At 30.9% G+C, this 15,526-nt stretch overlaps 3 protein-coding genes across 18 annotated transcripts in view; 2 read left to right on the forward strand and 1 right to left on the reverse strand.

Moving 5' to 3' along the window:
- Positions 1-10,129, forward strand: part of LOC130902207 (pleiotrophin-like) — a 71,426-nt gene extending 61,297 nt beyond the window's left edge. For all 4 annotated transcript variants that reach the window (XM_057814140.1, XM_057814141.1, XM_057814143.1 and 1 more), the window contains exons 4-5: positions 2,794-2,955; positions 6,109-10,129. In XM_057814140.1, the coding sequence (XP_057670123.1) occupies positions 2,794-2,955; positions 6,109-6,131 (185 nt within the window). In that variant the 3' untranslated portion in view covers positions 6,132-10,129. The remainder of the gene's footprint in view (positions 1-2,793; positions 2,956-6,108) is intronic.
- Positions 10,130-10,330: 201 nt separating this feature from the next.
- LOC130902206 (mitochondrial inner membrane protease ATP23 homolog) lies at positions 10,331-11,243 on the forward strand. Its single transcript, XM_057814139.1, has 2 exons — positions 10,331-10,687; positions 10,744-11,243. The coding sequence occupies exons 1-2, from the start codon at positions 10,331-10,333 to the stop codon at positions 11,164-11,166; spliced, it is 780 nt and encodes a 259-aa protein (XP_057670122.1). The 3' UTR covers positions 11,167-11,243.
- Positions 11,244-12,704: 1,461 nt separating this feature from the next.
- Positions 12,705-15,526, reverse strand: part of LOC130902205 (PH and SEC7 domain-containing protein) — a 56,159-nt gene continuing 53,337 nt past the window's right edge. For 9 of the 13 annotated variants that reach the window (XM_057814130.1, XM_057814129.1, XM_057814136.1 and 6 more), the window contains one exon: positions 12,705-14,993. In XM_057814130.1, coding sequence (XP_057670113.1) covers positions 14,972-14,993 — 22 coding nt within the window. In that variant the 3' untranslated portion in view covers positions 12,705-14,971. The remainder of the gene's footprint in view (positions 14,994-15,526) is intronic. The other 4 variants (XM_057814124.1, XM_057814127.1, XM_057814128.1 and 1 more) reach the window with 1 other exon arrangement.

Below are 15,526 nucleotides of genomic sequence, written 5' to 3' on the forward strand. Positions count from 1 at the left end.
CCAGGAAATTTGACGAAAATATTCTGTGGTCGCATCAGTGTTAGTTTCCAAGACGTTTTTGTCCATCGAGTACCGTTATCATCTTCTGCGTCATCAATTTCCTCATCCTCGGTATCGCCTTCTTGCTCAGTATCAGAGTCGAAAGGCCCAATTTAGACGTTATTTTCAGAATCCGTTTCTTCTACATTATGATTAGATGACAAAATGTTTTTATCAATTTCGTCCACAGCCAATCCATTGAGTTTATCAATATCGTCAGGATTATCAACGTCTTCATATTCATATTTGTACTGTTTATTGCATAAAAAATCTAAAACACACCGAAATTCTTGAGTAACGTACACACACTATGACATCCAAACAAATATATCACAAAGAGAAGATCTCCTGAATCTCCCATGGAACTTGGGGTGAGAGGAAGGAGTCCACGCGCGAAACTGCGGCGCGAACGAGGATGAAGACCTGTCGAAATGACAGGGGCTGGTAAAATGTCCTTCGCATCCATACGTGGATTTATCCTAGGGTGGATACTTAGTGGTACGGACTTTCCCACCAGAAATTAGACTATTAGTCCCAAAGCGGATACCAGACGCATTCTCTGAAGATTTGTATAGCAAAAAAACTAACCACCTTTATAAAATTCAGGCAAAGATCTCACAGAAGGTCAGTTTCTGTTGCTCTAATCGCTCAACGCTCCAGATGTAATAATTTTTGTTTAATGAACAATATTAATAATCGTAACATTTTAAATGTGCCCTTATCCAATTTTTCACGTTTCTTCGACAACGTAATGGAAAACGAGTAAATTCGATAAATTGGCATGGGGAAACTGATTTAGTTATTAAAAAATTCGATTGCGCATATAATTCCCTCAAGCAAAAATTTACACAGAGCGAAAATACAAGGGAGATAATACTCTGAAAGGTAAGAGGGTGTAAACTAGGGGTAAAAATCGAGAATTCGGGAAGTATCTGGTTGTCAAGAACGAAATTAAAAATTTCAGTACAACCTAGCGTTAAATTGAAAGGAAACTTTTCATAATACATACAATTTTAAACCGTACTTTCAAAGTAGAGACATAATAATGTTGATTTTTTATATTTCGTCTGTTACAAGTACAGTAGAGCGTCGGTTATCCGAAAGTCAATTATCCGCACGTTCTATTATCCGACTGAATGTCAACTATGGCGGAGTGTGTAGTTCGAGAACTTCTTAGTCGCCTACAGCGCACGCTCGCTTTCTTCTGCCCGCGTATCGTCTACACGGAGCGATCGGAGGTTGAAAAAAAAACGGTACTCGTAAAAGATCAATTAAATAGCGAAATCTTGTATTAGCTCAAGTACATTTATGAAAATTTTAAGAAATGTTTACATTATACTTATTAATAATATCTAAAAACAAAATTCTAAACTTTGTTATTTCCAATTTAATAGAAAAACCGCATAAAATATATTAAAATTCAAATTTCTCCCAACCTATCTCATTTTATAGTCAATATTATGTAAAAAAAGTGTAAAATCAATAACTGACGTTTTTAATTAGAACGCAATTCGGAATACTATAGCAAATAAACTTTTTTTCTTTTTAACTTTGACTTCAGTGAAATATATCATAGATAACGTTCCGTAAAACGAGATCCTGCTACGTAATTTGGCCCCGTTAAAATTCACTCAATTTAGGTATGCTTGTAGAATCCCACTTTATTGCCTCCATATATCATTTTAGACACTTGCATTTTTTTGTTTTCTTTTAAAAATCGACCAGTTTTATGTATCGGGTCGGAATTTATTGACTTATCTAATTGCTATAAAGAAATTACTTCCTCCTGGTTATTTATTATATAAGATTCTATCATTTATAAGTTGTTCACAACATACAGTGTATGGTACTAAACAATAATATACAGGTGAAATTATGAACAATGTGATTCAACAGGTCCGTACTCTTCTCGAAATTTAATTAGTTTTTCGATAAATCAGTTCAATAATGAAGGATTACGATTATTTTCTATCAAACATTATAAATGGTCTGTATTGAGAGAGTTACGAGGAATAGTTTCGACTTCACGTAAAATAACGTATTTCACAATTCAATCAAAATATTATTACTAAATAACGATTATTCCATGAAAAAAAATCCATTTATTCTTTTATAAAATACTTGACAGATTCGATAAAACTAAATCTCGTTGTTCAACTTTTGTAATTTCACCTGAGTAAACCTACCTATTCGTCAAATTAATCTGAATTAGATTTCCCGAGGGTATCAAAAATTGGACTACTGCCGTTTGGAGAATCCCTCGCGTGTTTGTTCGTCTGTTATAAATCAATTTGTAACAATGTTTGCGAAAAAATGATGTTGGCTTAGATACAGTAATTACTTTACAGTGCAGTACAAGATTTTTTCCTACCAAAGAAATAAAAAATCGGAATATAAACACATTAGGCCGTGCCGGATCTGTGCTGTGGACAGTAACGCCGGTCAAATAGTCGAAGTTGATTCGAGGCTTATCGGTTAGTTTGGGTAGTCACTACCGACTACCCGGTAGTGAGATAGATACTCTGGTTTTCAATATAAAATTATATTTGTGTTGATAGACACGTTTCAAATTTAATTAAATGTAAATTCCCATACAAAGGAACATTTCCATATAACTAGAACTACGGATTTATTCTTCAAGAAACATTTTTATTTGTTAGTTTTACATAAAACGCATCAAATGTTCGTATCTTCGAACAACTGTGTTTATATATTCTAAACAGATTATTTATCGAATTATTTTTGGGTTCGCAGCGTGTCGATACGAAAAAGGTACATGGGGTGAATGTAATGCGCAGAGCCAGATGACAAGAAATGACAAATTAAAGCCAAACAGCGATGCATCATGCGAGCAGACCAGACAAATAACGAAAAAGTGTAAAGCAAAAGGTGCCAAGCCAACGAAAGATAAGAAAGGTAAATTAAAACGAATGTAAAAATTATCATGCTTATAAACTAATTTTTAAACTATTGAATTTTAAAAAGAAATCTTCAGTCAAGTACCTCATTATTATATAATATATTCCTATGCGTAAATAATATTTTGGTTTAGTTTATCAATATAATAATATATTTGAATTATATATAAGTTTGTTTTGAATCTTCATTTTTATAGGTAATATTTTTTTCTCGTTGAAAATATTCTAATTGAAATAGTTGATAAAAAGTTTGTTAAATACTTCTTCGATTATATCTTAACCTCACAATATTTCAAATTAATTTAACAATTGAGCGCGCGTTAAGTACGACTTTTACAATGTTGCCAAGTTGGTTTGTGTTGAAAAATTTTATTTTTAAAAACTACGTATAACCTCAGATCTGTCGAACACAGATACTTGTTATCCACGTCGGTTAGTGAACCTATATCATTTCACAGTTTTATCCAGTGATTTATTTATAAAAAATATTAAAAACTGTAAACACAATTACTATGATTTATTATACACATGTGTACTAATATCGTCTCGATAAGTATTTGAAAAACATTTCTTCATACTAGTTCAAATATTTTTGTTTTTTTCAGACTTCGACATAGTTTTTAATTATGTAGAAGTTCAATACTTTTTCATTTATGTGATTGTGGTGTGTTCACTTATTTTTACGGTTACAGAATATCTTAAATTTTTAAACGTCCACGGTATTTATTGATCTTAAGCATACAACGATGAGGAATTCCTGCCCTTATATCCTTTAAATATTTCACGTGAAAAGGTATAATTTCGTAAAAATAAATAAAATATGTTATGATTATCTGAATACGGCTCTGCAAATTAGAGAGTCTTGTAATTTAGCATAAAACCCTTATATTCTCCAAATATTTTACGCGAAGAAAAATAATTAAAATGTGTGGTTTTCTGAATACGGCTCTGTACATCGAGTAGAGTTTTGTAATTCTATCTTTTCTTCAAAATTCGTTCTGTATTTGTGGAAACATAATATTAATGATGTCTTCTATACTCTGTATATTCGTCTTTACCTCTTCGCAAACCGTGAACTCGATATCGATCCTCATCCGTCATCGTTTGTATGTTTATTGGACATTTAAGCTTTAGTATTCTCACAAAATCGAATAAAAGGGTAATTTTACGCCGGGGCTTTTCTTGATTTCTCATCTAAGGATGTAATTCGATACTGGACAATCGTAACGTGACATATTAGACGATCTTTTAACAAAAGACTGGAAAAGTGACCGACAAAATGAAGGAAATTCGAAATAAATTTCTTTTAACAACAGGTTAGGTTAGGTTTTTTATATTGGAAACAAATTCACACACTTAGTTAACAATTTTGCTAGCATTATAAAATAAACTATTTCACTGATTGAATTTCACGATGAGATAATAATATGCGAAAATAAAGGAAGGCCAATGATTTCGATTTCTATAGCGCGGCGATTATAACAAATCAGCTGTAAACTGGTAATCGACTTCCAAACAAAACAGTGTTGCCAACTCAAAAATTTAAAACTAGATATGTATATATACTCGTTAGGATGTTTGTTGAAAATGATTTATTTCTTGTTCCTTATAAATATTTGGATCGTTTATTCTTTCGTTGCGTACTAATCTAATTACGTGGCGGATACTAAAGAATTCAATTCCACCAATCAACGTAAAAACGAAGCCATAAACTAGAATTATTGGTTTCTCGATTGACATTAATTAAGATTGATAGGGACGCACTTCAGTTAGAGTTAGAATCGTTTCTGCGACTTGTTGTATGCAATTTATTGAACACACGAATAAAATTAGTTTAGGAACGTTACGTGCCAACTGGCTGACATCTGATCTATTATTCATTGATGGAATAATTAGATAATAACAAAATCTTTTATTATAAATGTTTATAATATTTAATAAGGGTATCTTCTTCATCATGCACGGTCTCCGTATATCCTTCCATACATTTTTCTATGTTCTTCTGTCGTTGGCAATTACTTTTATTTCCTCAATTCTTTGGATTCTATTTAATCTATCTGGTCAATTATCTTCCTGTTTTCCTTTTTTTTTATTTTCTTATCTCATTTATTATGATATATCAATCGGAATATTTTCATTTTTTCTCCACATATTTCCCATCACTTTCTCCTTATTTCCAATCCAATCTATTATTTCCGAGTTTTTTCCATCCTTCCGGCTAGATTTTCCTCTTTTCATCTGCTTCTGCTTTCTCTTTTATTATATTTTAGGTTATTTTTTTTAATTTTCCTATTTCCGTCTTTCTTTGTCTAAAACCTTCATATATTATCTATTTTTCATCTACTATTTTCTAGTCCTTTATTATTTGCCGTACGGCATTGCTCATCAATATGTCTGTTGATGTGTTGTTTTACTTCATATTTATCACGTAGTCTGTATTTTCTATCTACTAGATTCCATTTCTTTCTAACGTACCATCTTTTTGAGAATTCCAATTTTGTTTTATCCTCGTTTTTTTTTTCTATAATAAATAACAAGGAAAATATTCTGTCAGTACATATTTTTCAACCTTATTTCAGCGCCATTTGCTATGTTAAACAACATAACTTCTAATTCATTACCATGTTTGTCTATTATTTTCTTATAATTTATTATTCTTAAGAAAGATACAATTTTGTCGAGTCCGCTACTGTATACGGTGACGCTTACGAAATAGACTAGAAGGAAAAAAACAAAACAATCGATGCTCAATGTATCGATATATTCACGGGAATATGTGATATTTATTTTAGGTTTGTTCCAATAAATAATAATTCTATTTTACATTTCAAATATACCTATAAATAATTCTTTGTTATACTTTTTAAAGCACCACTGATATAACCCTTTGTATTTCATGTATCGATTATTCGTTAATCGATTATTCAAACTGATTTACGTTAATAATAAACGTCAAAAAATGTAAACAATGTTTTGACGCTATGACATTTCAATTATTTCCAATCTTAGACTATACAATTAATAACTTTGGATATACGTGTAAGGTTATGGTCTAACTCGTACTATTGTTTAATTAACTAGTGTATACTGTTAATTAATAGTAAATTGAGTTGTTATAGCATTGATTTAAATTGAAATATTTTTGTTTCAGCTCCCCGTCGCAACAGGCAGTAAAGAATATTAGAAAATTAGGATAAATAAGTTTAAATATTACTTCATTTAGCGATTCATCAAATCTTCACGCAATATTATCAATCATAGATTCATTACAATAATTTTCTGTAGGAATCTCATGGTAATCAATATGTTCATATACATATATCAACAATATATGTATATTTATTAAAATTTTACAAATAAAGGTTATGACAAAATCAAAATATAAATATTTTTATTATTAATTATACCTTCTAATAGAAATATTGTGATAAGAGTTAAATGGAATTTTTAACGATGTATGAATAAGGTTGTTAGAAACGGCATTACCATATGAAACATTAGCAAAATTGTAAAATACATTATTCATAATACTTGTTCACCATTTTAAGCACTTTGTTTATTCAAAATCTATGAATCTCCTTTTTTTCTTGTCCTTTTACATTTCCAGGGGTGTGATGAGGTTCTAGTTCATTTTGAAATTATTTTTTCCAGTTTATTCTATCATTTATCATATTTCTTAATTTATCTGAAGTTGTTTCTAGTTTTGTCTCCGTTTTCTCTATTTTTACTATACATTGTTTTGGATACGAACAACAGGTGACATGTGGATCACAGTCCTTATCGAATCCGTCTCTTCCAATATCCTTCACCATCTTTATCAATTCCTCTGAGGTTTTTCCTTGTTTTGATTCAAGTTCTTTTATTTTTATTATATTTATTTTCCTTGGAGGCGAACAATAGGCTACTGATGAGGATCCCAGTCCATTTTGTACCCATTTCTTCTAGTATCTCCTATTTTTTCCCATCTTCCTCTATTCCTCTAAGATTTTTCCTTGTTTTGCTTCAAGTTCTTTCTTTTACTATAATTTTTTTCCTTTGAGGCAAAAAACAAGTGACTGATGAGGAACACAGTCCATTTTGTACCTAATTCTTCCAGTATCTTCTATTTCCCGAATTTCTCTAAGGATCTTTCGCGTTTCATTCCTAGTTCCTTTATTTTTACTATACATTTGCTCCTGAGACGAACTACAGGTGACTGATAAGATCCCAGTAACTTTTGAACACATTTCTTGCAGTATCTTCAATCTTTCTATCGTTTTGTCCTTAGCTTCTTTCTTTTCACCATACATTTCTTTCTTGTAGATGACCAACGGGTAAGTGATAAAGATCCCAATCTTATTTTTGCCTTTTTTTTCCAGTATATTCTATATTTTGCCGTTTTCCTCGTTTTTTATCCTATCCATTATTTTTACTATAAATTTCTTCCTTTGTTCCAGTGGTGTCTTCTACCTTGTGCCATTTTTTAAAATTCCTCTGAAGTTCTTTCTTGATTGGAGAAGAAACAACAGGTGATTGATTAGGATCCTTGGAGACGAAAAATTTGGATATGAAATGTCTTTCGAAGCAATAATTATTAAAAAACAGTTCGTCATCAAACTACCCATAAAATTTCGATTAGAATAAAATTGATATGTGTTCTGTTGCCCATATTCAACCCATAAACACAAGTTTTAATAAAGATAAGCACCATGAGAGTTGAAAAATTGACTATTAAATACCAGCACGACTTTCAAAATTTAATAAAGAAATACTATCACTCTGTTGTTATTTGAGAAACATTTCAAGAGATCTTGTGAATAAATAAATACATACTAAGCCATAAAAAAGAAGAATATGTATTTATTAAGTACCTTTAGATCAATTTCTATGAAAACTGATGGAGTTTTATTGTACACTGTCATATTAAAAATATTCCACGTGATAAACATAAATACATAGGTACAATGCACTATAAAAAAGAAGAAAAGATTTCATTGACATAAAATTGCTCTAGATAAATTTCTATGAACACTGGTACTGTGACACTGATAGAATTTTATTATCTTCTACTTTCCCATTCGTTATGAAAAATTAGAATAAGTCAATAGCAACGATTTTTACGATGGGGAAATTAGAGCTGTACAAGCGAATTTAATAGAGGCCACAATTTTATCTGTGTTTTTATATAATAAGTTTTGTATCACATTTTAACGCCGGGACAGAACAACCTTATTAATATAAATTCCATAACCTTTGTATGTAAAACATTAATTGAATAAATAGTAGAACCCTTTGGTAAAAGGCCTAAGGTCCCTAACTGCCATTGACATCTCTCATTCATGTAGTAAGTTTTTATTCCTCATTATCCTATTATAAGGTCACCCAATTCTCTCTTTATCATGTAATATCGATATTTAAAAAAAATATAAATTTAATGGAGACATTTAGAGTACTGATTACCGGAAATTTTACCAATAAAGAATTCTTACTATTATAGGTTATAAATAAAGTTTCCGAAGCTGTACAACTACTGCTTCTGAAGTACATTGAAATTGGCAACGCTTACTAATTATAAACTTTATTGAATGAACAGGGAAAACTAATTTATCATTCAATGGATTTATAATATCAGGTCCGTAGCTAGGCTAGTTTGAACCTAACTTTTATAATCAAAAAAGGATACCACAAATTTAAAACGGTTGTTCGTGGCCTCGCAAGAAGCAATGCGATAAGATAATTTATTTTATAATTTCGAGCCATGTGTTTGAATTTGTACAGTAATTCAAGATGGCGAGTTATGGTTTAGATCAAAAATGGATTTACATCTATTGAAATTTCTCAACTAGAAGCACTTAATACTATTGTTTTTTGAGATAATTCAACTGTCAATTATGTAATATCTCTTCTCATATTTGAATGAAGAAAAAGGCAATTTTATAAACTGGATTATTCACTTATTTCTCTTTTACGACTGACAGAACTGAAAGAAACAATTAGAAAAGATTAAATAAAATTCACAATAAATAAATGAGAAATACTTTATATGTATTTCTTCTCAAGTTAGACACGACATCAACAAATCGCTTATTGGTCGTCCGGTTGTAAAAGTATAGAACGCCGTTCACCTGCTGTTGATTTACCATTTTACAGGACAGGAATATGTATCTGAAATTATTGTTCAAAGTGTTTTTCCAATTAAAGTAAAATACTGCTTGTATGCAGTAGTAAAATATCTACTAACACAATCGAAGCAAATCTGACGAAACGTTTTAAGAACAAAATGTGAAGAAAGTTTAGGAATTTTAAATAAAGTTTTCAAAGAAGTTTATAATGATTTTATTTACAGATTGTTCCAATGTTGACTTTGTATAATATTCTAAAAAATTTGTACTTTCAAAAACCTTGCAGGTAATTTACTTTAATAATTAATAAAAATATTTTTTTACATATTAACGTTAGTACCTTGTGTTATCTTTAAAAGTTGTTATGCGTCGGAAAATATTATATATCAAATTACTTGATGATAAAAATAGTTTTTACTATTTGTAAATACTACAACTTTGATATTATACCAGTTTAAAAAACTTATATATTATTGTAATGTGCGGTCCTGTTCAATAATTTTGTCGATCAGGTACAGATGGCATGCACGGCCGAGCTTTTATTTACGTTATGTCTATCTTTAAAACGAATAGACTTTGGAGTTTAGACCAAACTGCACAAACCTTGTTAAACAGGTTATTGACAAAAGTATACGAAAAATTATTATAATTATTTTAGAATGAAAAATCGATTTAACATAACTAAATGATTTCAAAATCAAAAAGTAAGTACTCCATATTCAATTTACGTTTAAGATTTAAAAAATCTATAATACTTTCTATGGTAAGGACTAAAAATAACATCGAAATAATATTTAATGTACTGAACAATAAAATCTCCATTAAAATTTTGGTAAACTTAAGAAATGTATAGATGTTTGTTGTAGGATACTTGTAGTAATACTGGGAAAAATATACAGTGTGAGTTATTGAAACTTTTAACATATTTTTGTTTGAATCTTCTTGGTGGTATAAATACCTGTTTTTATATTTTTTACTTACTAATTTAAGTATATATGTGGCTGTAAAACTTAATAATATATCACTGTATTTGACACATTCGATTAAAAAATAAAAATGTTTGAAATATCATGACCGAGTTTTATTTCTTATACTACATAATTCTTTAAATTATCTTATCTAATATAAATCCTGTCAAATAACCAAATTAAATAACGTTTTTAGATCCTTCAGTTAATAGTTCTGTGATAAGATTTGACATATTAAAAAAAGAAGAATGCAAGTTAAAGTCAAGAAGCATATAACCTAAGTTTTTAAAATTAAATATGTAAAATGACTTTAATAGGAAATTTTGAAAAAGAGTCAGAAAAAAATGATAATCAACAAAAACAAACAACTTCCTTGCCGTCTGATGCCAGCCAATGGGGCTATGACCTGTATCCAAGTAGAAAATCACGAAGTGAAACAGCGCCAAGTTTCATAGACTACATGAAAGGGAAAGGCAAAGAGAATTTTGAGAAAATTAAGTGTGAAAGAAATGTTTATAAGTGTATTAAAGATAGCCCTATAGTGAAATTAATGATGGGTGCTTTAAAAGCCTCGGGATGTGGTATAGATATTAGGAGGCATATTTCATGTGAAGAATGTGCTCCTACCGTTAGCGGGGGTTATGACCCTATTATGAATCAGGTAATTTACTTCAAGTATTTAATATTTTTTATCTTATAATTAGTTCTAACTCTTAGGTAATTATATGTCAAAATACTGCTAGAAAAGAAGGTATTGTACAAGCAGTATTAACCCATGAAATGATACATATGTTTGATTATTGTAAAAACGATTTGGATTTCAAAAATCTCGAACATTTAGCTTGTACCGAAATACGAGCAGCAAATCTAGCTCATTGTAGTTTTATGTCAGCTCTTTTTGCTGGAGATGCATCTCTATTTTATGTTAAAGAAGCACATCAGAACTGCGTGAAGAACAAAGCTCTGAGTTCGGTTTTGAGCGCAAGAAATGTTTCAAAAGAGGAAGCGATGATAGCTATCAACAAAGTTTTTTCAAAATGTTATTCAGATTTAGAACCCATAGGTAGAAGAATTCGAAGAAATTCTATGGACATGCAAAAAGCTTACGAGGAAGGATATTACTATGGTTATAATTTATGAATTTGAACTGTGATCATTCTGATACCAACAGATGATTTTTGTTATTGTTAGTTGAAATAAAAATACATTTAGACAAATATATATTTTAATTACTCGCCTTATTTCCAACAATTAAAATATAGACATAGTGAATTATGACATCTTCAAAAGTGAAGATTCAATCTTTATAAATAAAAGTAGTAGTTGTATGGAACCAAAAATTGTAATTACTACTATAAAAGGTGCAAAAGTTTGGGAGTAAATGCTGAATTTCAACATATTTTTTTTTAAATCTGTCTTCAAAAACCATAACTTATGGTGTTTAAGCTTGCAAGTAATGTACATTATATTACACTAATGGTATCTTAATCGTTTCTGCCGAATAAAGTGACTTTATCTCAATTTAAACTTATTATATTCACCCAAAGTTTCTTTTGTTACAATTTATTGTAGCTGTAATTTAATCCATTTCTGAGATATGGCAGATAGTCATTAAATGGGAATCTACAAAACATACTTAAGTTCTATTCTTTAGTATACAATGGAAACAAGAACTGAAACATCAATAACTCAAAGAATGATGAGACCTAAACGTTGAGAACAATAAAGGGATTGAGCCTCTGAGATAGAATGAGAAGTTAGGATATTGGAGGAGAACCAAGAACCCAGGAGTTGATGAAATGTATAAAAGGTTGCAGAGATCTTGTCTAAAGAATGCTAGAAAATGGGATGAGGTTCAGCATCTCAAGAAAAATGCTAAATATTAGAAATTAGCAGGACAAAGTCAGTCATATTGAAGAAAAAATGTTTTTTCTTCAAGCGTATAATAATATCTATATTCTTTTACTAGTAAAATAATTAACGCCTCATTATTGTACCAGTAACAAAATAATGAGAAACAATAGCAACATTTTATTATGGGCGTTGGAGCCAAGTAATGTCATTTAATTTGATGTTTGTCAGGTTTGAAAAGTGTATTGTAAAATGTTTCAAGAGGAAGAATTGCAATGTAATATTTCTATGCTTGAAGAAAAAATAGTATATATCATTCGGAGCAAAAGATGTTTCGCCAAGTTTGCATAGCCTCGGCAGTGAAAGAATCTCAACAATAATGATAGCCTTCTACTCCTAGTAGCATAATGTATTATTTTTATAACGTAGATTGGGTAATTAGGAGGTATGTCACTAATAGTCAGAACCCAACTGAGTTTCTGTAATAGAAGAAATATATTTTTGCTATTAAAAAGTTTTTAAACTCCTATTTACAAAACCTCACCTGCAATGGAAGAAACGACATTGGATGTTCATTAAACATAGGGTCAATTCCTAATCGAAGGTAATTATTAATAATTTCTAATTTTATAAAAATGATTAATTAAACGTCAACAAAATGGTTGAATTGACATGTAAGTCGCTTTACTGTCATGTCACCCACAGAACCCAAAAGTGAGTTCTGTCTGCTATTACGACACTTTGCAGAGTGCGGTAATAATTGAAGAAAATATATTTTATTTAGATATTTATAATTTTCCCTGTGTGCCGATTAATAAAAAACTCGGTAAACTTTATATTATATTTAAAATAAAAATGTACAAGTAAGCTATAATATACATATTTATATAAAATCAGCAAAAAGCCCTGATGTCAATTATCAGGTAAAACAAATAAGCAAAAAAAGATAAATGCTAAAATGACATCATAATACCACAATATATTCGATTTTATTAAAAATACAAATCTCTTTGGCAATGTGTTATGTCTTTTTTTCCTAATAAATTCATTTTAGACTACATAAAACAGCATCAATTTGGTATACGACGTTCAAGTTCGTAAATCGCTAGATAAAAGTTAGTTCTTCACCAAACGGTATTTCTGTCTATTCGTTATGACAGCAAATGAAAATGGCAGCCTGTTTTCCACGACGAGAAATATACCGGAAAAACTAATAAGGTACACGCGTTAAAAGTTTTTACATTCTACTTAGCCCGGTGCAATAGTACCAGAACTGTATCTGTTTGGAAAACCTCCGCCAGAAGCGACCCAAAGTTCCGGAAAATCCATACCGAAAAAAAGGTACACACGTAAAACTTTTTTCATATTTTTTTCGGGACCTTAATTAAGAGCAGTAGTGCCAGAAATCGGATTAGTCGGAAAACCCTCGACAGAAGCGATTGAAAGTTCGGAAAATTCATAGGAAAAAAATCGGCCTAAGAGCCTGAGGACGCGGCTTGGAATCGGGCGCGATGTACAAAAATGAAAGGTGATTTTTCTTTAATTGGGGTAGCAATAGACGTGAAAAAAAGGTTTCGAATACTTTTGATTTGATATCTACGTCGAGATTGTTCGAATTTTTCCGAAGATGTTCCATTTCTGGCAGTTATTAGTTGAGGCCTGGAAAACAGCCTGCCAGTTTCATTTGCGGCCAGAACGAATAGCGAGAAATACCGTTTGGTGGAAAACTAACTTTTATCTAGCGGTTTACGAACTTAAACGTCGTGTACTAAATCGATGCTGTTTTATGCCCTTGGACCATTAGTACACGAAACTGCAAATATACAAATGTAATCACGAATAGAATCAGAATTTTTCACCTAGCAGCTTTGTCTCTTCTTTTTAAATGCATATTATATACAAGGTGCGGCAGTTAATTCTACATTTTTGAAATCGTTGTGGATACGTAGAAAGCATTTCATTTGCCCTGAAATAGTCACAAAAACACTGAAAGTTTGTTGTGAAAGCCGAGCGTCGTTTTTGTACTCATTTTGAAGTTAATCAACCAGCGCCTAGTGTAAATTCAATAAATTTTCGGGTGACAAACAACGATCAAACGAGATCTTTTCGAACTCCTGAGAATGTTGAACACTGTAGGAAGAATCCCGCTCTTGGAATTTCCGACAGATTTTGAGGTCAGATTCGCACCATCACCCTTACAAAATTCGAGTGGTTCGGGAATACAGTGTGAGAATGAATATTTTTAATGGGATTTTCCCGAATCGGAAGGATTTCTTGGCATTCCCGTTCACCCGACAACACACCATATGTTTTTTTTTGTATTGGCATTCTTGAAAAGTAAAGTTTACGGAGAAGAAGAACTTTTGGACCAAGAGATTTACCAACTCCTTTTAATGAAGACATTGATTGGCTGTTGGTGACATTGACAATACTGTATCGATATAAGTCGCATTAACTTCAGGTTCAAGTCTATTTGCTGTTAAGAAAAACCCAAAGAGAAAAATAGTGATCAATATGAAGTGTTTGATGATTATGATGCAGATAAAGACTTCCATCTGGATGATGTTTATTTTTTTTTTTCAGTTTGTTACCAACCGAATATTTCACTCAATTTTGTCTTTTATTCCCGAAAAATAAGACACATTAATTTTTTTTTGTCTGTACCAGATCTAATTTCACTTATTTCATCTAAATCCAGAGTGGCATTGGCTGATTTAAATGGAATTTATAACGTTTTCTATAAAAGTGCCCAAGTAACAGCAGCTTGGACTCCCAATCAATAATTTTTTTTCGTAAAAACTAGTTTTTAACTTTGTTTTTTGTGTCAGAAGATGCCCTTAGTCATATCGGTATAACTAATTTTTTTCATACATTCCGAACAGGTCAAAACAAAGTGTGTAAATGATATTTTAAATTAAATTTGATAAATTGTTGCATATCCACAGTTTCGTTGACTTAATTCAAAACGATAAACACACATCTGGATGAAAGAGTTTTATAAAAAATCTCCGATAATTTGTTTGTCTCCTATTGCACTGGACACGTGTATATGTATCTCTAATGGTGGATTTCGGTCAGGGATTCCTAAGCCCTCTTATTCGGATTCTTTCCTATCCCTACACACATGCAATTAACAGAAAATTAGTCGAAAACATAAAAAAAATCTGAGGTTTCGAACACGCACACAAAATCTATTAAGACAACAACTTAAAGAAAGTCGATAAATTTTCAATACTAATAATATTTTTATGTTTCTGTACCAAAGGTTCCTATTTTTGAGCACTAGATGGTGTAGTAGGTTTTTTGTAGTTTCTTTATAATCTTATGAACAGTTCTAACCTCAACAATTATTTATATATGCAATACTGTAGACTATACACACACACGAAAGAACCCCATTAAAAACATTCCAAAACAAACTCTGCAGAGAAATCAAAAACCCAAATAAATAACATAACATCTTATTAAGACGACCTGTGGGTCATCTCATCTGGGTTCTTTGGTCCAAACAGAACATTGGACTCAATCACTTACGATTTTCCAAGGTTCGAATGATCTTCAGACAAGTAAGTAGCTCTTCAAAGTGCTAAATTAAACAGAGGTCCAGCAAATCTTCAAACAACCACAGGCCTGGCTTGGTATTTTTTGA

The sequence above is a fragment of the Diorhabda carinulata genome, chromosome X (genome assembly GCF_026250575.1).
Source record: "Diorhabda carinulata isolate Delta chromosome X, icDioCari1.1, whole genome shotgun sequence".
NCBI classification, from domain to species: Eukaryota; Metazoa; Arthropoda; class Insecta; order Coleoptera; family Chrysomelidae; genus Diorhabda; species Diorhabda carinulata.

Bases quoted from the DNA above. Each gene is read 5' to 3' on its own strand.
- LOC130902206 (XM_057814139.1), top strand. From the start codon at position 10,331: ATGACTTTAATAGGAAATTTTGAAAAAGAGTCAGAAAAAAATGATAAT. The intron at 10,688-10,743 runs GTAATTTACTTC...TCTAACTCTTAG, and splicing joins ATGACCCTATTATGAATCAG to GTAATTATATGTCAAAATAC.